A 23,873-nucleotide genomic window follows, 5' to 3' on the forward strand; every position below is an offset into this window, starting at 1 on the left:
CTTTGAATGCACAACCCCTCAGGTACATCTCCTCCGATGTCGCACATCCAGATCCTGTCACAACAAGCCTCCTACTCATGGGACGCTACAACGCATCTCTTCCTCAAGTTTTGTATGACTCCAGTAACATCCTAGGGAAATGCCGATGGAGGCAATGGCCAAGAACTTGCAGTTCACCTTTGGTCACAGTTTGTTCACTATTACTTGCCAAGTCTACAGGAAAGACAGAAGTGGAGGAAGGATGGAAGACAACTTACTGTGGATCAAGAGGTTCTCATCGTAGACCCTCAGCTCCATCAAGCTCTCAGGCCTGTTGGGAAGGTGACTCATACTCACCCCAGAGCTGATGGACGTATTAGGTCTGCTGCTATCCAGGTCAAAGGTCGGACTTACCTACGACCAGTAGACCGGCTGGGGCAGCTCCCAGGCATCCTTGATGACGATGCAGAAGAACCATTCGCCTAGAACAGAATTTCCATCTGGTTAGAATGTCATAGCAGATATTTGGGGTGGCTGTGTAAGAAAGCCTGTCCCTTTAAGATCTCAGTGATGATGTCACAGCTATCACATGCTGGCAGTGATTAGTTCATTACCAAGTGCAGCTCACCACCTACTGCTGTGAACACAACTCTCCGTTTTGGACATTATTTATTTTCTGACCAATTTTCCTAATTATACCCTATAGGATTTAGCAGGAAATAACACATGGCACTTTGAAATCTGCTATAAATACATTTTGCACTTTATTTTAAGTCGCTCTTCTTTGCTGTTATAATAAATCTATCCAAATTCATGTAAAAACACAAGGGCATGCTAAATTAAAATATGTCTAGTCATTCTTAGCCTGGTTCTTTATGGTAATGCAGGCACGTTATGGGACAGAGGCCAGGTCATAATCAATAATACTTTTTTTATAAGAAAATTGGTGAGACCAAATCATGTGCTGGTGCCACCAACTGAAAAGTTAGTTTAGATCCCTGTCATGCTTAAAATTGCCAGAACAATCTAAGATACCAAAAATATTTTTGGGCTGTCCTGGCATGAAATCGCCCAGTTGCCAGCTGTCTAAATTCTACCATCCACAAACTAAGACCAAATATTGCTGAAAGAAATAAATATATCTGATAATCGCTGCATAAGATGACCAGTTGCTTTGCCTCTTGGTGGCATTGTGATGCTGTGTTGTTAACTGTTAACTGTTAACTGCTGTGTTGAAAGCTTCCTCCATGTCCTCTGAAACAGCTGTGTGTTTTCCCTGCCTAAATGTGGGTTAATGACAGTAAAGATGTTTAAGTCAGGCTAAAGATGTTTAAGTCAAAGAGGTGATAGGCAGCACTGAAAACACTTAGGGTCTAGTCAAAAGAACAAGTTCACTATTCCAAGTTGACTATGACTTTGCCATGTACTGTATGTTGAGTTATTTATTTGAAGGGAGTTGATCTATTTCACAACTGCACAGAAGTTATTACAAATGAGTGAGTGGGCCTCTCTGCCCTAGCCTATATGTCACAGAGTCCCAGTCTAGTTGAGTGTGTCTGTTTCTGGGGTGTGATTGGGAGCAGAGCAAATCAGAAGAGAGTGGGAGTTGGCGCTATCTGTAAGTCTGTCTCTGGCAGTGCCCATGTTTGCTCCACACTCTTTGCCCAGGCCATTAAGTTAATACAGCAGTAGCACCTGGCAAGCGAGAGTTGCCCTCACAGGGTTATTCATAGATTAACTTTATATAAAACATATAACCCCTGTTGGTTTCTGTCTGGGCTGTCTGTCAGATTAGATTAGATGGTTTAAGTGGGTAAAGGAGGCCAGGCCACAGGTGGGTTGTTGAAGATTTTGTGCGTGTGTTTGAAAGTGTCAGAGAGGGACACACACAGAGGTCTAAGGTGTCACTGTGGTCCTATCATGTTTTCTGAGGTGAGGCAGGTGGTGGCACAGAGGACTGAGGACCAGGTGAGGCCATCTCTTAATCTCAAATGAGATAAATCAGATTTACAGGAGGACAGCCAAGGATAGGGTTACCAGCTACTACCACACCTTAACCCACCCCCAGTCAAAGTCAGTCTTCACCTGTATAGATCTAGGGCCAACCCAGAGCCTGTTGTCCTTGTGAGTGCAGCTAGGCTAGGTAGACAGGCCAGGGGTCTGATGGGGCAGGATTACGAGGACAGCCGTAACACAGGAGATCACAGCGGGTCGAATCCAGAGGATTTAGTCTGATTGAATGTGTGGGGCAGTGGAGGAGGGATTAGGGGATAGGTAGCAGGGACAGATCTCTTAACGCTTACGCTGATCTCACCAGGAAGAGCTCTGTCAGTCTCTCCTCTTCAGTCAGAGAGAGAGGGAGAGCAGGCTGTGTGCCATGATTGGCAGGCAGACGACCATGGGACAGCGGAGTGTTATTTAGGGTCTGTAGTAGACTATTTGTGTTGGACTAAACTGTGAGCTTACTGCGCTGTCACTGACACAGAGATGGAGAGAGAGCATTTTCTGTGTGCCATGGCTGGCAAGTTGAAGACTGTGGGACATCGGAGCATTTATACAAGGAGCCTATCTGAGTGTGTCTGAACTGCACTGAACTGTGATCTCGTCATCACCATGAAGGACCCGTGCCGCGTATGCGGCGTGCGCCTCATTGGCAGCCAGTGCCGCTGGATCTTCAACCCGTCGGGCAAGCGGCAGCTCCAGGTCATCCTGTCCCACGTGCTGGGGTGCCAGGTCGACCGCGACCCAGACGGCCAGGCCTCAGAGTTCCTGTGCGGCAAGTGTGTGTTCACACTGGAGCGCGTGGTGCAGTGCGATGTGCAGATAGGCAGGCTGCAGGAGGAGCACGCCACTCTGGTGCAGCAGCTGCAGCAGGAGAGGGAGCACCTGAAGGAGTGTGTGGCCCACGTCTACGGACGCCATAACCCCCTGCCTAAGAGGCCCGATGTGGGGGAAGAGAACAATGTTGAGGTCCCCCTCTGGAGGTCCTCTGAAGGTGGTGGAAGCCCAGAGGATTACGGGGGAGGGCAGCGTATGTCAGAGGGGCAGACCAAGGAAGGCGCGGGGGAGGGGGGTGGTCGGGGGAGGCGCTCTGTGAGTATGGACCTCCTGGGTGGACCGAGTGGTCCCGGRGGAGTCGCAGGTCGGTCAAGCTCAGTCCCCAGGAGTGTGAAAGCAGGGACAGATCTTTGCCCGGTGTGCCAGGTGAAGAACCCCTGGCTCCAGTCAGCACGGCTCCGCTCCAGGAGCCTGATGTACCTGGACCTGGTCTACCGCAAGGGTACTCTCTCCTCTCCCGGCCCCAGGCTCCGCTCAGCCTCGCTCCAGTCCCTCAACCTTGACCACCCTCAACAAACAGAACCCCTGTGCCCCCTGCCACAGAGACAGTGCAGAGAGTCGAAGATACCATTGAGGGAGCGTTTGCCCTCAGTTGGCCCGGCTACCAGCACTTCCACACCCCAGAGAGCCCAGCCTTCCATCATCTCTGACCTGCTGCAGCTGCTGCGCTCCATCCCCAGACCACCAGTGCCAGGTGCTTCCGGAAGCCGCATCCCCATACCGCGTAGGAGGCCCAGCGTCGGACAGCCACTCCCCCCAGGACGCAACCTCACCCCTTGGGCCTGGCACAGACTGAGGGAGGCAGAGTGGAGGTCCCTCCAGGACCTCACTGAGGAGTTTAATGATGATTACATGCCGCTCAGAGTCGAGGTAGTCCAGTCAGCCCAGACCCTTACTCTGTAGAGAATCTAAAGGCCCTGGAAATGTAGCCTGGTTAAACTAGACTGAATGCTGCGCTCATGTGGCATTTATACAGAATTGGAATCATAAATTGTTTTGAATGATTAAAGATCAAAAACTAAATGGGATTCAAAGCTGTTCTGTGCCCATGTGCCTTAGTATTGGACACAATACTACAAATAATCCCTCTGTTAACGCACTGTCCTTTTGTCCTTTGTTAGCCAACTCATCCCTCTATGTTGATGAATATTCCTGAATCTTGTGCCTTACTTTTCCAGGGTTTCACTGAGCATCAGAGTGAGGTGAGCAGACTGGAGACAGCCCACAGGCAGTTGAGAGAGGAGATGAACCAGTTCAGAGCAACCAACCAGAACCTCTCCAAGACCCTGGAGGACACCCAGAACAACAACAAGGTAGATTGAGGTGGAAAGAGAAAATGACCAATCTAACATGTTAGAGGCAGATTAATCTACTGTTCTGGCTACTTGAGGTGCCTGACTCCTGGTGTGTTTTAATAGGCGYTGTCTGGTAAACTGGAGGATACTGAGAACGAGCTCACCTCTGAGAAAAATAACACTCTGAAACAAGACAAAACCATCCAGGGACTCACTCTGGTGCTCAAGGAGAAAGAAAAAGAGGTAAGGTTGATTTGTATATTGCTTTTTCAACTGCTTTTCTTTCTCCAATGAGTGTGGACCATGACAACACCATTTGATCATGTGAAATGATAATATACCGTTATAAATATATCAATGTATTACAGAACGTTGACCATTATAGTTTCTCCCCATATGCTATGCCATCTGTGTTACGCAGACTGAGGGCTTATGTAACATCGTCACACTAACCTGTCTGTCTGTCTGTCTGTCTGTGTGTTCCAGATTGAAGAGCTGTACCATGAGATTGAGGACAGGGAGGAGGTTTTAGTCAAAGCCAGGGAGACGGCGCACAAAGCCCAGCTCCAGAAATACCAGGCAAGACGTCAGACCAGACACTTAGCATTGGTCACGGTCCAGGCTCAATACATTGCAGTCGCACTAAACTCATCAACCAATTGCTGTGTGCCACGTCATTCACTGCGCAGTCGGGCTTGCTATGGGTTATAAAGGCATTGTAAGATCTAACAGGCAACTATAGTGTGTCCATCTACTCTGCTGTAATTCCAATGTGCTCTCCCTCCAGGATTCCGCGATCGAAACCTTCTTGCAAAATGAACAATTCTCCCCATATTTTGCGAGAGCTTTGACCAATCACTGCAATGTTACCTCATAAAACATTAAAATCAGCTCAATATTAGCACATAAAACTGACACATCACCGCAGTTCAAAAAGAGGGCTCGCAATTTCAACCAGTCAATGCACATTTACCTCATATGGTTCAATCAAGCCCCAATCAAACTTTTCCAGCGCATTTTCGTGACAAATTGGAGAAAATCACTGCATATTGCCATGTCAGAATTGTCACAGCAGAATCAAACATTTTTGTCCGCAAAATATCACATAAAATCCCCCTGAAGTCCCGGAGGGACTGAATGTGTGTACAGTATCTGCGTGTTTACAAAGGTTCACAAATGCAGACTCAACATGCACCACCACACACTAAAAAGACAAAAAAGAGGTCTCCCTGCTTCTCTAACTGTATCCTAATTTCATGCTTTAGGGTGTGGAGGAGGGTGTGGAGGAGCACCAGAGCCTTTTGATGGAGAAGCAGGAGAAGCTGGCCCAGCTCCAAGGGGAGCACCAAACAAAGCTGCTGGAGGCCCAGAAGCTGCAGCGCTCCCTGGGCAGGCAGAAGCAGGAGCTGTCCGACCTGCAGCAGGCCAAGGAGCAGCTGGACCAGGAGCTGGAGGAGTTGCAGCAGCAGAAGAAGAAGGTCGACAAGGCCCTCAATGTAAGCCCATGGGAGGAATTTCTATTGTGTCACTGTGAGGGAAAGCTTTGATAATGGCAAGCTGGCAGCAGGTCTGCTGTTTTTTTTTCCCCCACATGGTTTTAGCCGCATGTAATATAATGCCGAGTGTATTACCCAAAGCCCTTTGCCCAAAAGATGAGGGTGACTTATTTTCAGTGGTTTTGCTAACCACGTGACCCGACCAGGAAAGAAAACACCTGACCCTACCTGTAAATCAATGTACCTTATATGAGCACGAGACGCTGAAAATACTGTATGCGGTTTTGGTTGAAAAGCTGTTGAAAATACGTATTTTCAATGTAACCACTCAGTGTCATTGTTCTAACCCCCAGGAGGTGCAGAACCAGCTGCAGAAACTGACCGGGGAGCTGGGCGAGAGGGAGAGCAGCCTGAAGCAGCAGTGCCAGGAGCTGCTGGAGCAGACCAAGAGGAGGCTGCAGGGCCACGAGGTCACCATCCAGCGCCTCACCACTTGCCTGACCGACAAGGAGCAGCAGCTGCAGGTAGAGAGATATAATGCAGGAGGGCAGTGAAGAAGAAATGGATAGTCTACGAACTAGAGAGACTCCAAGGTGAAACCATGGAAATATAATCTATAGAAGGGGCTTAGAGCCTCTAACCCTGTCCATTTGAAGAGGCCCATTCTATAGATTCTATGGGTGAAACTAGGTAAAGACGGTGTGCTAGCACGGGAACTGGTTATTTTCTTTCTGTCTCTATTCTACCTTGTTCCTTGTCTAACTTTCACACTCTATTTTCTCTCACTTTCTCTACCTCCCCTCTCTGTCTTTTCTCTCTCAGGAGTACATGAACATAACAAGAGACATGGAACAGAGCAGAAGTCCCGGGGGAAGCGACACCATGCTGTCAAAGCTGCGAGAACGACTGAAACAGAAAGAGAAGGCTCTGGAGGTGTGCTTTCTAGCAATGTCTTTTTAAAATAAAATGTTTCACTCACTCACACACACACACTTTCTCTCGTGTTCTAGATCCGTCTCATCTGACAAAGAATGTTGCAAGCATCCAAAGTCCTCATTATCAGCCTGTTGTATTGCTCCTCCACAGCAAGCGCTGGATGATAAGTTTGCGGCGCTAGAAGAGAAAGACAACGAGATCCACCAGCTGCACCTGTCACTCAGGGAGAAGTCGAGGGACCTGGAGACACTCAACAACCTGCTGTCTTACAACGAGGACACCATCAATGTAGGGACCACTAGTGCTGTTCACACTACCATGACTGCTCAGTGCTCACACTGTTTGCAATCCCTGGACACTTGTGGAGATCTGAGAGGATTTGATGGTGATAGCTCCACCTTGCCTTACTCCTGGGCTAAAAAGCATGTTCAATGAAGTCTCAGACGGCACTATCTTTCACACCTCTTGGTCTCACACATTTTCTCTCTCCCTAACTCCAGAGTTTTGACACGTTGATAAAGGAGAAGGACGTGGAGCTACAGCACCTGGTGAACATACTGAAAAACCTGCAGCAGGCCAAGCAAGACGTGGAGGACAACCTGAACTGGGCCTGCAGGGAGAAGGACGCCATCATTAGCCAGCTGCAGCTCTGCCTGGAGTGCAAGACCAAGGACATGGAGGTAGGCTGCTGAGACACGCACTAAGAAACATGCTAATGCACGCACTCACTCACTCATCCACCCACTCACTCACCCACTTATTCATTCACTCACACATAGACACATATTTACGTACACACCCCCATAGATATACAGTAGAAGTCAAAAGTTCTTTATTTTGACAATTGTCTACATTGTAGAACAATAGTGAAGACATCAAAACTATGAAATAACACATATGGAATCATGTAGTAGCCAAAAAAGTGTTAAATCCAAATATATTCTATATTTGAGATTCTTCAAAGTAGCCGCCCTTTGCCTTGATGACAGCTTTGCACACTCTTGGCATTCTCTCAACCAGCTTCATGGTGTAGTCACCTGGAATGCATTTCAATTAACAGGTGTGCCTTGTTAAAAGTTTATTTGTGGAATTTCTTTCCTTCTTAATGTGTTTAAGCCAATCAGTTGTGTTGTGACAAGGTAGGGGTGGTATACAGAAGATAGCCCTATTTGTTAAAAGACCAAGTCCATATTATGACAAGAACAGCTCAAATAAGCAAAAAGAAACAGCAGTCCAGCAGTAAAAAGGTTTCCTTTAAGACATGAAAGTCAGTCAATCCTGAAAATGTCAAGAACATTGAAAGTTTCTTCAAGTGCAGTCGCAAGAACCACCAAGCGCTATGATGAAACTGGCTCTCATGAGGACCGCCACAGGAAAGGAAGACCCAGAGTTACCTCTGCTGCAGAGGATACGTTCATTAGTGTTAACTGCACCTCAGAAATTGCAGCCCAAATTAATGCTTCACAGAGTTCAAGTAACAGACACATCTCCACATCAACTGTTCAGAGGAGACTGCGTGAATCAGGCCTTCATGGTCAAATTGCTGCAAAGAAACCACTACTAAAGTACACCAATAAGAGGAAGAGACTTGCTTGGGCCAAGAAACACGAGCAATAGACCGGTGGAAATCTGTCCTTTGGTCTGATGAGTCCAAATTTGAGATTTTTGGTTCCAACCACCGTGTCGTTGTGAGACGCATAGTAGGTGAACGGATGATCTCAGCATGTGTGGTTCCCACCGTAAAGCATGGAGAAAGAGGTGTGATGGTGCTTTGCTGGTGACACTGTCTGTGATTTATTTAGAATTCAAGGCACGCTTAACCAGCATGGCTACTACAGCATTCTGCAGCGATACCCAATCCCACCTGGTTTGCGCTTAGTGTTAGTATAATTTGTTTTTCAACAGGACAAAGACCAAAAACACCTCCATGCTGTGTAAGGGCTATTTGACCAAGAAGGAGAGTGATGGAGTGCTGCATCAGATGACCTGGCCTCCACAATCACCCGACCTCAACCCAAATGAGATGGTTTGGGATGAGTTGGACCACAGAGTGAAGGAAAATCAGCCAACAAGTGCTCAGCATATGTGGGAACTCCTTCTAGACTGTTGGAAAAGCATTCCAGGTGAAGCTGGTTGAGAGAATGCCAAGAGTGTGCAAAGCTGTCATCGAGGCAAAGGGTGGCTACTTTGAAGAATCTCAAACATTTTTGGTTACTACATGATTTCATGTGTTATTTTAATTTCATAGTTATGATGTCTTCACTATTATTCTACAATGTAGAAAATAGTAAAAATAAAGAAAAACCCTTGAATGAGTAGGTGTGTCCAAACTTTTGACTGGTACTGTACATTCACATAACACATAGACAAACACACAGTTTGCAATATACTCACAATACAGTAGTAAAAAAAAAATTAGACCCACAAAAATGGACACTCGCTCGACACAGTCATACAGTAATAATATACTGCCATCTTAGATCACGTCTCTCTTGGAAAAAAGGTTTATCTCCAAGGGACAAAGCTGGATAAATAATGGTGAACAAAAATATATATTCAACTCATTCTTTCTCTCCGTCTCTCTCCACCCCCCTCTCTGTGTGTAGGAGATGGCGAATGCCCTGCTTAGTCAGTCCCAGTCTCAGGCCTGTGACCTTGCAGAGCAGATGGGTCAGAGGTTAAAGGTGACAGAGGCCATGCTGGCGGAGGCGGTCAAGGCCCGGGAGAGGCTGGTGGCGAACAACAAGAGCACCGTGGAGGGCCTGCTGTCCACCATCACCAGCAACGACCAGCTGCTCAAGGTACACACACACACACACACACGTTCATATCCTCCGATCTGTCTCAGACACATTAATCTACACCCAATCATTTGTCATTTTTACAGGAGGTTTAGTTTTATGATCTCTCATGTCTGTGTTGTCTTACCAGGAGTCAGCGGAACACTATAACCGCACACTGTCTGAGCGCACCCAGGAGATCCAGGAGCTGAAGCAACAGCTGTTTGTCCGGCAGCAGCAGCTGGCCTTCGCAGAGAAACAGAGTTCCGAGGCAACACAGGAGGGTTACCTGGAGGCTGCCGAGCTCAGGGCCCTGCTGACGGAGAAGGACTCCATCATCAACGTAAGTGGGACAGAAAGCGCGACTCAGTTATTTGGTTAGATGCATTGTAAAAAAAAAAGAGACTATTTTGTAAAGTGTGGGGGTCATTTTTAAGAGTTTAGGATTTAGATGGGTGCTGGCTTCACTATGTGTAGGATTTTGCTCCTGCCCAACTCAAACGCACTCAAAATGGAAGACACTTTGGTTATTTGTGTGTTAATGCTGGGCTAGAACAAAAGCCTGCACGCATCATTGGCCTGCACACATCATCCCTGATTTCCCTTGCAATATTTGCTCCTCGTAGAATAACGTTGAATAAAGATAATTGCAAGGTTATTCAATTGCAAGGTTATGAACAAGAGAGCTCCAGTGTGTTAAACATTTGATTTCCTCTTCAAGAAACTTCTGGAGCGTGGGCAGGAGAGAGACCAGTTCCTGGCTGAGTTAGGGCAGAAGGAGCCTGCACCGCCCCAGGTGATGGAGATCAGACAGACCATCAAAGTGCTGCAGGAGAGGCTGGAGGAGAGGGAAGGTGAGAGACTTGTATCTCTTGAGCTACAGGCAGGTCACCAGTAATGTGAGACCAATGACTTCAAGCTGAGGACGAAGGCATTTTCAAAGCATTCAGGAAACAGGGGAAAACTTTGGGTTGAACGTTGCTTTCTTTAGTCTCTCTGGGAAAGGTAACCCACTAACATTGTCCTAAACTGCACTGTCCCTCTCTGTAGCGCCGCTCCCTAAGAAGAACAACGAGGACAACATGGAGAAGGTCCCTCTCACCAAGAATACTCTGGTCATCCTGAAGAAGGAGCTAGCTCAGAAGACTGATGCTCTCAAAAAGGCTCTGAAGAGGGAGAATGAACTCAAAGTGAACTAAAAGAACACACTAACACCCCTGCTCATTCAAGGTGTATCACTTTTTGGGTGTTTTGTTGGCTCGTCATTCTTAGGCACAGATCTAGAATCAGCTTACCCTCCACAAATCCTAATATTTAACCATTAGATGGAAAAACACAAAACTGACCTTGATGTCTTCCTGTGTTCCAGATGTCCCTGGCTGATCTCGAGTCAGTGTTGTCTGAGCTGGAGGGGCGTATCGAGGTCCAGGCAGCCAGTATAGACTCCCTCACCCCCACCCTTGGGACCAAAGACAAGATTATAAATGAGTGGACGGCCAGTGGCATCTTCACACACTGCTACTAATCTACAGGTTACCTGGTGCCATTTGGGTTCACGGGTAGCTTTCATAGGGTTAATCCATTTGGCTAACCTTGAACTGAACTTATCCGTYACCACCTGTGCTACTCTTGAGCGTGGCTTTAAAGTTGAAACAATGTATTGCATTCGTTGTAAATTGTAAAAGGAAATTGGGTGAATATGTCTGGGCAATRCATTTACTTCAATATGTTTGTTTTTTCAACCCTTTAAGGGCACTTTTTAATTTGCTGTAAGTTTCCCTCAGTCTCTGCTATAGTGCCTTTAGAAAGTATTCATACCCCTTCACTTTATCCAAGTTTTGTTGTTGCAGCCTGAATCTAAAATTGTTTAAAGTGAGATTTTGTGTTACTGGCCTACACACAATACCCCCATAATGTCAAAGTGGAATTATGTTCTTAGAAATGTTTACTAATTAATTAAAAAGGAAAAGCTGAAATGTCTTGAGTCAGTAAGTATTCAACCCCTTTGGTATTCAACCCCTTCAGGAGTAAAAATGTGCATAAGGTGCATGGACTCGCTCTGTGTACAATAATAGTTAACAAGATTTTGAAATAACTACTTCTTCTCTGTACCCCACACATACAATTATCTATAAGTCCATCAGTCAAGCAGTAAATTTCAAACACAGATTCAACCACAAATACCAGGGAGGTTTTCCAATGCCTCGCAAAGGGCACCTATTGGTAGATGGGTAACATTTAAAAAAGCAGACATTGAATATCCCTTTGAGCATGGTGAAGTTATTAATTACACTTTGGAAGGTGTATCAATACACCCAGTCACTATAAAGACACAGTACAGGTGTCCTTCCTAACTCAGTTGCCGGAGAGGAAGGAAACCGCTCAGGGATTTCACCATGAGGCCAATGGTGACTTTAAAACAGTTACAGAGTTTGATTGCTGTGATGGGAGAAAACAACATTGTAGTTACTCCACAATACTAACCTTAATGACAGAATGAAAAGGAAGCCTGTACAGAATAAAAATGTTCTAAAACATGCATCCTGTTTGCATTAAGGCACTAAAGTAAAACTGCAAAAAATGTGGCAAAGAAATGTACTTTGTGTTCTGAATACTAAGTGTTGTGTTTGGGGCAAATCCAACACAACACATCTCTGAGTACCACTCTTCATATTTTCAAGCATGGTGTTGGCTGCATCATGTTATGGGTATGCTTTTCATCGGTAAGAACTAGGGAGATTTTTAGGATAAAAAGAAACGGAATAGAGCAGGCAAAATCCAAGAGGAAAACATGGTTCAGTGTGCTTTCCAACAGCCAATGTGTCACGTTCCTGACCTGTTTTCTCTTGTTTTGTATGTCTTTATTGGTCAGGGCGTGAGTGTTGGGTGGGCAGTCTATGTTTTGTATTTCTATGTTGGGTTTTGTGTTCGGCCTGGTATGATTCTCAATTAGAGACAGGTGTGTATCGTTTGTCTCTGATTGAGAGTCATACTAAGGCAGCCAGGGTTTCACTGGTGTTTTGTGGGTGTTTGTTTCCTGTGTTAGCGTTTGGGCCACACAGGACTGTTGCAGGTTAGTCACGTTTGTTGTTTTGTTAATTTGTAGTGTTTGTTTGTTTGCCATTAAATATGAATACCTCCTACTCCGCATCTTGGTCGATCCAGTCCTCCTCGTCTGAGGAGGAGAACGACATTGACAGCGTTACAGAAAACCCACCAAACAGGACCAAGCGGATTGGAGAAGGACGGCAAGAACAAAAGCAATGGAGAGAAGAGGAATGGACATGGGAGCAAATACTCAACGGAAAGGACTCCGGGCTAAGGTGGGAGAGAATCGCGCTCTGGGAGGAGAAGGAGGCAAGCCACAGCCCAGGACGTGGTATGAGGAGCAGCACGTAAGAGCTGTATGGCAGAGGTGGAACAGCCGTCAAGAGAGGCCCTGGAAGCCCGAGAGGCTCACCCAAAAAATTTTGGGGGGGGGGGGGGGCTAAAGGGGAGTGTGCGAAGCCGGGTTGGTTACCTGAGCCAACTCCCGGCTTACCGTGGAGTGAGAGGGCGTCGTACTGGTCAGACACCGTGTTATGCGGTAAAGCGCACGGTGTCCCAGTACGCGTGCTTAGCCCAGTGCGGGCTATTCACCTTGCCGCACTGGGAGGGTAGGTTGGGCATCGAGCCGGATGTCATGAAGCCGGCCAACGTATCTGGCTCCAGTACGTCTCCTCGGGCCGGCGTACATGGCACCAGCCTTACAGGTGGTGTCCCCGGTTCGCCTGCATAGCCCAGTGCGGGCTATTCACCTCGCCGCACTGGCAGGGCTACGGGACCATTCAACCTGGTAAGGTTGGAGAGGCTCGGTGCTCAAGAGCGCGTGTCCTCCTTCACGTCCGGCATATCCGGCCCACCTTCCCGCCCCAGCCCAGTACACCAGTCCTACACCACGCACCAGGCTTCCAGTGCATCTCCAGAGCCCTGTTCTCCTCCCCGCACTCGCCCTGAGGTGCGTGCCCTCAGCGGTACCTCCAGTTCCGGCACACGCATCAGGCCTATTGTGCGTCTCAGCGCCAGAGTCTGCCGTCTGCCCAGCGGTGCCTGAACTGCCGTCTGCCCAGCGGTGCCTGAACTGCCCGGCTGCCCAACGCCGTCTGAGCATCTGTCTGCCCAGCGCCGTCTGAGCCATCCGGTCTGCCCAACGCCGTCTGAGCCCACGTCTGCCCAACGCCGTCTGAGCCATCTGTCTGCCCAACGCCGTCTGACATCTGTCTGCCACGCTCGCTGAGCCATCTGTCTGCCCAGCGCCGTCTGAGCCATCTGCTGCAGCTGCCTCTGAGCCATCCGTCTGCCAGCGCCGTCTGAGCCATCTGTCTGCCCAACGCCGTCTGAGCCATCTGTCTGCCCAACGCCGTCTGAGCCATCCGTCTGCCCAGCGCCGTCTGAGCCATCCGTCTGCCAAGCGCCATCTGAGCCATCGTCTGCACGAGCCATTAGAGCGCCCGTCTGTCCCGAGCCTAGAGCCGTCCGTAGTCAGAGCCGCTAGAGCCGTCCGTCAGTCAGGAGCTGCAGAGACGCCAGACAGTCAGGAGCTGCAGAGACGCCAGCAGTCAGGAGCTGCCAGAGACGCCAGCCAGTCAGGAGCTGCAGAGACGCAGCCAGTCAGGAGCTGCCAGAGACGCCAGCCAGTCAGGAGCTGCCAGAGACGCCAGCAGTCAGGAGCTGCCCTGCAGACGCCAAGTCATGAGCTGCCCTCATCTGAGCTGCCCTCGTCAGTCAGAGCTGCCCTAGTCATGAGCTGCCCTACAGTCATGAGCTGCCCTACAGTCATGAGCTGCCCTACAGTCATGAGCTGCCCTACAGTCATGAGCTGCACCAGTCCGGAGCTGCCCCCCAGCGCAGTCCGGAGCTGCACTCAGTCCGGAGCTGCCACTCAGTCCGGGCTGCCCCTTATCCGGAGCTGCCTCGCACTGTCCCTTCCGGAGCTGCTGCCCTTATCCCGAGCTGCTGCCCTTTATCCGGAGCTGCTGCCCCTTATCCCGATGCTGCCCTTCATTTAGGTGGGTTGATGGAGGGTGGTCATTGGGAGGGGGATACGGAAGCGGGGAGTGACTATGGTGGGGTGGGGACTCGCCCAGAGCCTGAGCCACCACCGTGGTCAGATGCCCACCAGACCTCCCCTAGACTTTGTGCTGGTCGGCCGAGTGTCGCACCTTAAGGGGGTTATGTCACGTTCCTGACCTGTTTTCTCTTGTTTTGTATGTCTTTATGGTCAGGGTGAGTGTTGGGTGGCAGTCTATGTTTGTATTTCTATGTTGGGTTTTGTGTTCGGCTGGTATGATTCTCAATTAGAGACAGGTGTGTATCGTTTGTCTCTGATTGAGAGTCATACTAAGGCAGCCAGGGTTTCACTGGTGTTTTGTGGGTGTTTGTTTCCTGTGTTAGCGTTTGGGCCACACAGACTGTTGGAGGTTAGTCACGTTTGTTGTTTTGTTTATTTGTAGTGTTTGCTGGTTTGCCATTAAATCATGAATACCTCCTACTCCGCATCTTGGTCGATCCATGCTCCTCCTCGTCTGAGGAGGAGAACGACATTGACAGCCGTGACACAATGGAGACAAATTACAATAAAATGTATTTATATAGCCCTTCTTACAGCAGCTGATATCAAATTGCTGTTCAGAAACCCAGCCTAAAACCCAAACAGCAAGCAATGCAGGTGCAAAGCACGGTGGTAGGAAAAAATGCCTAGAAAGGCCAAAACCTTAGGAAGAAACCTAGAGAAGAACCAGGCTATGAGGGGTGGCCTGTCCCTTCTGGCTGTGCCGGGTAGAGATATATAAGAGACATGGCCAAGATGTTTAATGTTAATAAATGACCAGCATGGTCAACTAATTAGTAACATAGTGAACAGGTCAGGGTTCCCATAGCCGCAGGCAGAACAGTTGAAACTGGAGCAGCAGCACGGCCAGGGACAACAAGGAGTCATCATGCCAGGTAGTCTTGAGGCATGGTTCTAGGCTCAGGTCCTCCGAGAGAGAGAAAGAAAGAAAGAAGAAAGAAAGAAAGAAAGAGAGAATTAGAGAGAACATACTTAAATTACACAGGACACCGGATAAGACAGGAGAAATATCCAGATATAACAGACTGACCCTAGCCCCCGACACAAACTACTGCAGCATAAATACTGGAGGTGAGAAGGAGGGGTAGGAGACACTGTGGCCCATCCGATGATACCCCCGGACAGGGCCAAACAGGCAGGATATAACCCCACCCACTTTGCAAAGCACAGCCCCCACACCACTAGAGGATATCTTCAACCACCAACTTACCATCCGAGACAATCGCCCGTCTGGACTACTGCAACTCTGTTGGCTGGGCTCCCCACTTGTGCCATCAAACCCTGCAACTTATCCAGAACTTTCCTAAGTTTTCCCATGCACCCTGCTCCTCTGCACACTCCATGGCTTCCAGTTGAAGCTCACATCCACTACAAGACATGGTACTTGACCACGGAGGCAAGGGAACTGCTGCCCCCCCCCCCCCCCACACAGGCTATGCACAAACCCTACACCTTAACAGAGCACTCCGTTCTGCCACCTCGGGTTCTTGGCGCCGACCCCCTGTCAAAGTTCTTCTCTGTATGGTGGTGGAACGAGCTACCCCTGATGCTAGGACAGCAGTGTCTCTGCCCATCTTCAGAAAACATCTGAAACCCTACCTCTTCAAAGAGCATCTTAACCTGTTAGGACTGGGTTCGCTAGCCAAAGCCAATGAAATTGCAGGGCGACAAATTCAATCAACAGAAATATCATAATTCAATTTTCTCAAACATACAAGTATTAGACACCATTTTAACGATAAAATTCTCGTTAATCCAACCACAGTGTCCGATTTCAAAAAGCTTTTCGGCGAAAGCAGAACATATCATTATGTTAGGTAGCAACTAGTCACAGAAAGCATACAGCGATTTTCCAACCAAAGAGAGGAGTCACAAAAAGTTGAATTATTGATAAAATGTATCAGTAACCTTTGATATTCTTCATCAGATGACACTCCGGACAACATGTTACACAATACATGTATGTTTTGTTCGATCAAGTTCATATTATATCCAAAAACCTCCGTTTACGTGGGGAGAACAAGTATTTGATACATCGCCGATTTTGCAGGTTTCCTACTTACAAAGCATGTAGAGGTCTATATTACCAAGATGGAGGAAACGGTGGCTTCAAAACAGTGCCCCCTGTCAGTCATCTAGTGTATATAGAAATCATTGGCTGGGCTGCTGGCAGCTGAAAATTAGTTTTCTCCGATCACAGATAATTATGATTACATTTTAAAAAAAATATTATGTGCAGCAAGATTGGGAGCTAGCAAGAGATGCAGCCCAGAGGTTGCTCAGGAAAGCAGCTGGCATGAGTGAGTGGCGCCGGCTGTAGCTTGCAACACAAGAGGCACGGTGCGCTCTCGCTAGAAAGGGACATCGGTAGTGGGGCATCCGTCTCCATGCGGTCCTTGTCCTCGGGACATCCCCTGCCTGGCCGTGTGACGCGTGCTGTCAATCAGTACCAGCGCCTCGTCCTGCACAGTCTCCACACACACACAGCAGTAGCATGGGTCGATAAACTAAGAAGGGGTAATATGGCCCTAAATATCGGCCAAACGATTATCGATCGGTCGTTGACTAGTGTGTACCTGTGGGTGTGTGTACCTGTGGCTGCGGGCCAGCGTGAGGAGCAGGTCAGGGCAGCCTCAGTAAAGTAGAGGTGTGTTTGGATCGCAGGCTCAGTTCTAGAGCACTGAGAACCGAGTGGGAACCTTCCTCATCACTAGAACCCAGTGTTCCCCGTCCTCGTCGTCACGACACAGCTCCTTAGCCAGGTGTAACGCCAGCACACACACCTGAGAGAAAGAGATTGAAAGGAAGAGGGTACAGATAATATGAAGGCAGAACACTTAGTCAAATGCTTTACATAAACTACACTTGAGAGACGATCCCCACAGACATGTAACATAGATCATTCTGACTGCTGAGTTGCCTGACTAAGTCGTCATAGATGATCATTTATTCAGCACATAAAATTAACTCTGCATCTTTTATCAATTGTTTGGGTATGATTTTTCAAAACACTTGAACAACAGGTAGGACTGTGTGCGTTTAGAAGAGGAAAAATGGCGGCCTCGGTCTGGTTGTGTGACTCACCCGTCTCCATGCGGTCCTTGTCCTCGGGGACCAGTCTGCCTGGGCCGTGTGACGCGTGCTGTCAATCAGTACCAGCGCCTCGTCCTGCACAGTCTCACACACACACACAGCAGTAGCTGGGGAAGTTGGCAGATCTCACCACCTGGTAAATGTAATGAGCAATACTGTTACAGTGCTGTACATGTCATGTATACAGTGGCATACCCAGTGGTGAAAATAAGGAGCTACAGTCCGGTACGGCGTCCTGGCAAAATAAATAGTGGGGGTAAGCCGTACCAGTAAAACATGAGCCTATCAAAACAAAATGTCAAGAAAACTGTAGGCTATTAGACCGTTATTTATCATTACCACATGTCAGAGGCATGGAACAATTGCGAATGGACTTTTAAACGGGTGGTATAGTCTACGCTCCAAAATGGGATGTGGTTCGACAAGAAAACGTACATTTTGCCATGGCAGAGATGAATGGCCGACAGACACACGCGGACAGCAGTGGACGCCAAATGTCATTAAACGTTTTGGTGTTTTGTGTAAAAGGTGTCTCTTTCCATTCACCACTATTTGGAGGCTTGAAATACACTTCATGACCCAAAAGTATGCAGAGACGTGCTCGTCAAACATGTCATTCCAAAATCATTGGCATTAATATGGACTTGGTCCCTTCTTTGCTGCTATAACCGCCTACACTCTTCTGGGAAAGCTTTCCCAMTAGATGTTGGAACATTGCTGTGGGAACTTGCTTCCATTCAGCCACAACAGCATTTGTGAGGTCGGCACTGATCTTGGGCGATTAGGCCTGGCTTGCAGTCGGCGTTCCAATTCATCCCAAAGGTGTTCGATGGGGTTGAGATTCTGTGCAGGTCAGTGGTTCTGTGCAGGTCAGTCAAGTTCTTCCACACCGATCTCGACAAACCAGTTCTGTATGGACCTCGCTTTGTGAATGGGGGCAGTGTCATGCTGAAACAGGAACTTCGCCAAACTGTTGCCACAAAGTTGGAAACACAGAATCATCTATAATGTCATTGTATGCTGTAGCGTAAAAATGTCCCTTCAATGGATCGAATGGGCCTAGCCCGAACCAAGATAAACAGCCCCAGTTGCTTCCAGAGGCAGGTTGGAACTCGGTAGTGAGTGTTGCAACCGGGGAAAGACGATTTTTACGCGATTCTATGATTAGGCCTGCAGGCGCGTGCACACATAGCAGGTCCCGTACTGGGAAGAAATTACATCTACTTTCACCCCTGGGTATACCATACACACACACATGCAGATACACACCCACACCTAGACACACACACAGCGGTTGTTCCCTCCCTTACCATCGAGGCCCTGTATCTGCAGCGCAGAGATGAGCAGAGAACACCTTGGCCTTGGTCTTTGCCATGAGCTGCTGGTCGGTCTGCAGGGCACTCTCCAGGACCAGAGAGAGGGGAGACAACACGTCAGGGGCCGTGGCCACCACACTGCAGGATGGGGGACAAAGGAGGATGATGGAGGGAGGATGGGTAAAAAGAGGGAAAGATGTTAGAGCCAAGATATACAGAGAGAGTTTTGACTGAATTAAGTATACAACACAGGTTGGAGATGATTTTCAGCATCCTGATTTTTCTACCTGAGTGGACACAATGTGTACCTATTACATCAATCCAAACACACACACACACACACCTTCTCCACTGTTTGAGCAGGGTAGCCATCGTGGATCCCAGACGTAGACAGTGCACCGATCTGGGCACCAGCAACTGGAGAGACAGTGGACGAGAACATGAGTGAAAAGATGAGTGAGACAGGGATGATGAGAAAGCCTGTGAGTTAAAAGGAGTACAGAGATTAAATGCAAGAGAGGAAGTGACAGCAAGTACACATTGCAGCAGTTGCCATGGTGACTAACTCACAGCAGCTTTGGTCCCATCCAGCACATCCATGAAGAGCTTCAGTCTGGCAGAGTCCTCATTCAACTGCATCACATCTGACTGGAGACAATACCACACATCAATCAACCAACCAATCACATTGAAATATCTGCATTTCACTCTCGACAAAATACATGTAAGACTCAACACACATCAGGTTTATATAACATACAACAACAAGTTCCAGTACTTTTGTCTTGCACATTCATCCTCTGAATGGCACACACACAATCCATGTCACAATTTTCTCAAGGCTTAAAAATCCTTCTATAACCGGTCTCCTCCCCTTCACTGATTGAAGTGGATTTAACAGGTGACATCAATAAGGGATAATAGCTTTCATCTGGATTCACCGGGACAGTCTATGTCATGGAAAGAGCAGGTGTTCTTAATGTTTTGTACACTCAGTGTAGGTACATGCATACATATATTTTGTATACATTATTGGGTCGTGACGTACGTGACTGGTGGAGAGGATGAGCAGCAAGCGCCAGGCCGAGATGACCATCTAGGTCTCGGAGAGTGAGCGCACGCCGTCTTCCTCAATCTCAGCTACGTGCACCACCAGGGACTTGACGTACTGGGACCAGTATTCGTAGTGCCGCCCACTGGAGAACTTCTGCAGCGCGTCCTTCAGAGTCTGCTCCAGGGAGCCACTGGGGATCAAAGGTTCGTTCAGATGGAAGAGTACTGCGTAGAATAGATATGAATGTATCTCAGGTAGGATAAGGAATTGTGACTTATCTATCCATTACATTTCAAAAGTCCATCTCATTTAGTTTATTTCATATCTCTATTTTACTAATTTTCACAATAAGTTTTTTGCATTTCGCTCCAATTCACAAAGATATACAAAACTTGACACATCACATGCAATTCGGGTAGACGGAGCCATTGATACCAGTAACAACTCAATCCACCCAATATAACGGCTGGAATTGCTGTATGCAACAATAGAAATATGAGCATGTAGCCAAGTTACCTGACCACACAGTAGACCTCAAGGCCGATGATTTTCATGACGAAGGCACAGGTCTCCAGAAAACAAGGCTCTCTGATGTCTGAGGGGAGGGTTCCAAACAGAGGCGCTCCGGTTCTCCCAAAACCTATCTCTGTGGGAGGAAATATCATAGATTTAATATATTAAAACTCATAAAAACAATGTTACTGTATGATCTCTCATGTCGGTCTGTGTGTGGGCGTGTGTTCACGTGTGTGTGTTCACGTGTGTGTCTTGTGGTTGTGTGCGCACCCAGGCAGTGTCATAGCTCACTCACTTGGTGGGTAGGACAGAGATGGCGCTGTCCCGTCGGTCCTGCCACAGGGCGTGGAGGAAGGCCAGGGTGGCGCGGTGCAGCAGGGGGGGACACCAGTACTTCCCCTGCTGCCTCGAGTCGATCAGGTCCAACACCACCTGCAGACAGCTCCACTCCACTCACCCAGCAGGAACTCCTGAGAGGGAAGGAGGGAGGGAGAGAGAGAGAGAGAGAGAGAGAGAGAGAGAGAAAGAGAAAGAAAGGTATTTTAAATGACTGAACTCTGAGTCCACAGCCTTGAGATGGGAAGACGCAGAAACTCAAAAAAAAGAAAATCACCTACACTGAACAAAAATAAACACTACATGTAAAGTGTTGTTCACATGTTTCATGAGTTGAAATAAACGATCCCAGAAATGTTCCATACATACAAAATGCTTATTTCTCTCAAAATGTGCACTTTTTTTTTTACATCCCTGTTAGTGAGCATTTCTCCTTTGCCAAGTTAATCCATCTACCTTACAGGTATGGCATATCAAGAAGCTGATTAATACAGCATGATTATGACACACGTGCACCTTGTGCTGGGGACAACTAAAATGTGTTTTTGTCACACAATGCCACAGATGTCTGAAGTTTTGAGGGAGCGTGCAATTAGCATGCTGACTGCAGGAATGCCCAACATAGCTGTTGCCAGAGAATTTAATGTAAATATCTCTACCATAAGCTGTCTCCAACATTTTTTATTTATTTTTTATTTTTTATTTTACCGTTATTTTACCAGGTAAGTTGACTGAGAACACGTTCTCATTTGCAGCAACGACCTGGGGAATAGTTACAGGGGAGAGGAGGGGGATGAATGAGCCAATTGTAAACTGGGGATTATTAGGTGACCGTGATGGTTGAGGGCCAGATTGGGAATTTAGCCAGGACACCGGGGTTAACACCCCTACTCTTACGATAAGTGCCATGGGATCTTTAATGACCTCAGAGAGTCAGGACACCCGTTTAACGTCCCATCCGAAAGACGGCACCCTACACAGAGCAGTGTCCCCAATCACTGCCCTGGGGCATTGGGATCTTTGTTTAGACCAGAGGAAAGAGTGCCTCCTACTGGCCCTCCAACACCACTTCCAGCAGCACCTGGTCTCCCATCCAGGGACTGACCAGGACCAACCCTGCTTAGCTTCAGAAGCAAGCCAGCAGTGGTATGCAGGGTGGTATGCTGYTGGCAATTGTTTTAGGGAATTTGGCAGTACGTCCAACCGGCCTCGCAACCACAGACCACAAGCGGTTTGGAGGCAAGCGGTTTGCTATTGTGAACAGAGTGCCACATGGTGAAGGTGGGGTTATCGTATGGGCAGGTATAAGCTACGGACAACGAACACAATTGCATTTTATCGATGGCAATTTCAATGCACAGAAAGGTATCTGTGACCAACATATGCATATCTGTATTCCCAGTCATGTGAAATCCATAGATTAGGGCCTAATGAATGTAGACTGACTGATTTCCTCATATGAACTGTAACTCAGTAAAATCTTTGTAATTGTTGCATGTTGTTAAAATTTTTGTTCAGTTATATGTGTCAAACATCAACACACAAAGTCTGTAAACAAGTAAACAAAACAGAGTCCCAACATATTTCAGTCCTATTCAGTCCTCCTCACCTTAGACCCCTCTGTGCTGTCCTTGACCTCCAGGTTGAGGAAGAGCTCAATGAGGCCCGGCTGGGTCTCCACGGCCACGGTGAGAAACTCCAGGATCATGACCTTGATCCTCATGACCTACGTCTTGCTCTGCAGCCGCGTCAGGAAGGCATCCCGGATGGCCGGGTCACCGCCCAGGCAGGCGTACACCGACATGGGCACCACCTGGAAAATCAGCAGGTTCCGTAAATATTACACTGGATATTGATAGACTAGTGGTACTGTAGTCTTGGTCAAAGGAAATGTGAACAGCTGCTCACTGCTTGCTCTCCACTTTCAAGCACTGTACAACCTGGGGATGTCAAAAAGGCTATACCATGAGATTTTAGCAGTCAATGCATTTTTCTACTTGGCCAGAGTCAGATGAACTCGTACGTACCATTTTCATGTCTCTGCGTCCAGTATGAAGGAAGTTAGAGGTAGTATCACGAGCCTGATGCTAACTAGCATTAGCGCAATGACAAAGTAGAGCTCTACAGCTCTGCATACCTGTAGATTTTTTGGGCTCACTAGCCACTAGGGAAGATTTTAACGGTATTACTACTCTTATTGATACTGCTTATCGACCCGGTACTTTAACGGTATTCTTATCGGTTCTTTTTGTTATTTTTTACCAAATGTAAAATAAATAAAATAAACAATTATTTACAGCAAAAGAAACAGCAATGTCTTGAACAAATCACTATTATAGACTAATGTTGTGATGAAAATGTCAATCAAATGAAATAAACAATATTTTCCTGCAAATGAAAATACAGTGGTATACAGCAACACGGATGGGGCATGCAGGTAGGCTGCAAAAGGACAAAGAGTTCTTAGCAGTTCTTCTGGAGAAAGATCAACATATTTGCCTTTTCTGGCAGAAGTCGGGACCTCTCCTGGCTTATTTTGTTCCCTGCAGTCGAAAATACCCTCTCGCTAGGGGTGAAGGAGGCTTGAGCACAAAGGTAGCTTGTTGCAATGTTTGTGAGTAGGGGCAGAGTAGCTCTCTTCTCTCATCACCACATCACAGGATCTTCAGCCATGGCGATGGGATGCAGGCCTTTGTAGATCTCGACCTCTAGGTCAACATGCTCGCTGAGGGTGAGGGACAAGGAGTCCTGTTGGATCGTCAACCTCAACTCCCTGTCCTCCTCTGAGAACAGCTCCTCCAAGGCAATCCTTGTTTTGTAAAATGGAGGGACTGTCTTCTCCTTCAGACTCCTCCTCCTGTTGCTGGTGCTCTGTGTCTGTCTGCTCCTGCTCCTCTGACAACCCTGGTGTTGCTCCTGTCAAATTGGCCTCAACAGTTGCCTTCCTCAGCCTGTCCCAGGTGGCTTCACTCACTGGCTTCACTCACTGGCCTCCCTTTAAATCTGGAGTCCATTTGCTGTGGCCTCATGCAGGAAGGCTTGAATGTCCTCATCCTGATAGGGCTCGGAGAGGTTCTCCCACACCTTCGCTTTGATGGTTGCCATAAGCGTTGTATCTTCATGC

The 23,873-nt window shown here is 47.7% G+C and overlaps 2 protein-coding genes across 2 annotated transcripts; both read left to right on the forward strand.

Annotated features, from left to right (window-relative positions):
* The first annotated feature begins 2,592 nt into the window (after positions 1-2,592).
* LOC139027801 (uncharacterized) lies at positions 2,593-4,912 on the forward strand. Its single transcript, XM_070443757.1, has 4 exons — positions 2,593-3,687; positions 3,996-4,130; positions 4,236-4,355; positions 4,599-4,912. The coding sequence occupies exons 1-4, from the start codon at positions 2,593-2,595 to the stop codon at positions 4,821-4,823; spliced, it is 1,575 nt and encodes a 524-aa protein (XP_070299858.1). The 3' UTR covers positions 4,824-4,912.
* A 405-nt stretch (positions 4,913-5,317) lies between these two features.
* Positions 5,318-12,438, forward strand: LOC111964464 (myomegalin-like). Its single transcript, XM_023988361.2, has 10 exons — positions 5,318-5,608; positions 5,962-6,132; positions 6,431-6,541; positions 6,695-6,832; positions 7,045-7,224; positions 9,151-9,345; positions 9,476-9,667; positions 10,046-10,178; positions 10,375-10,514; positions 10,694-12,438. The coding sequence occupies exons 1-10, from the start codon at positions 5,417-5,419 to the stop codon at positions 10,847-10,849; spliced, it is 1,608 nt and encodes a 535-aa protein (XP_023844129.2). The 5' UTR covers positions 5,318-5,416; the 3' UTR covers positions 10,850-12,438.
* The last annotated feature ends 11,435 nt before the right edge of the window (positions 12,439-23,873 follow it).

Source organism: Salvelinus sp. IW2-2015, linkage group LG5 (assembly GCF_002910315.2).
Source record: "Salvelinus sp. IW2-2015 linkage group LG5, ASM291031v2, whole genome shotgun sequence".
NCBI lineage: Eukaryota > Metazoa > Chordata > Actinopteri > Salmoniformes > Salmonidae > Salvelinus > Salvelinus sp. IW2-2015.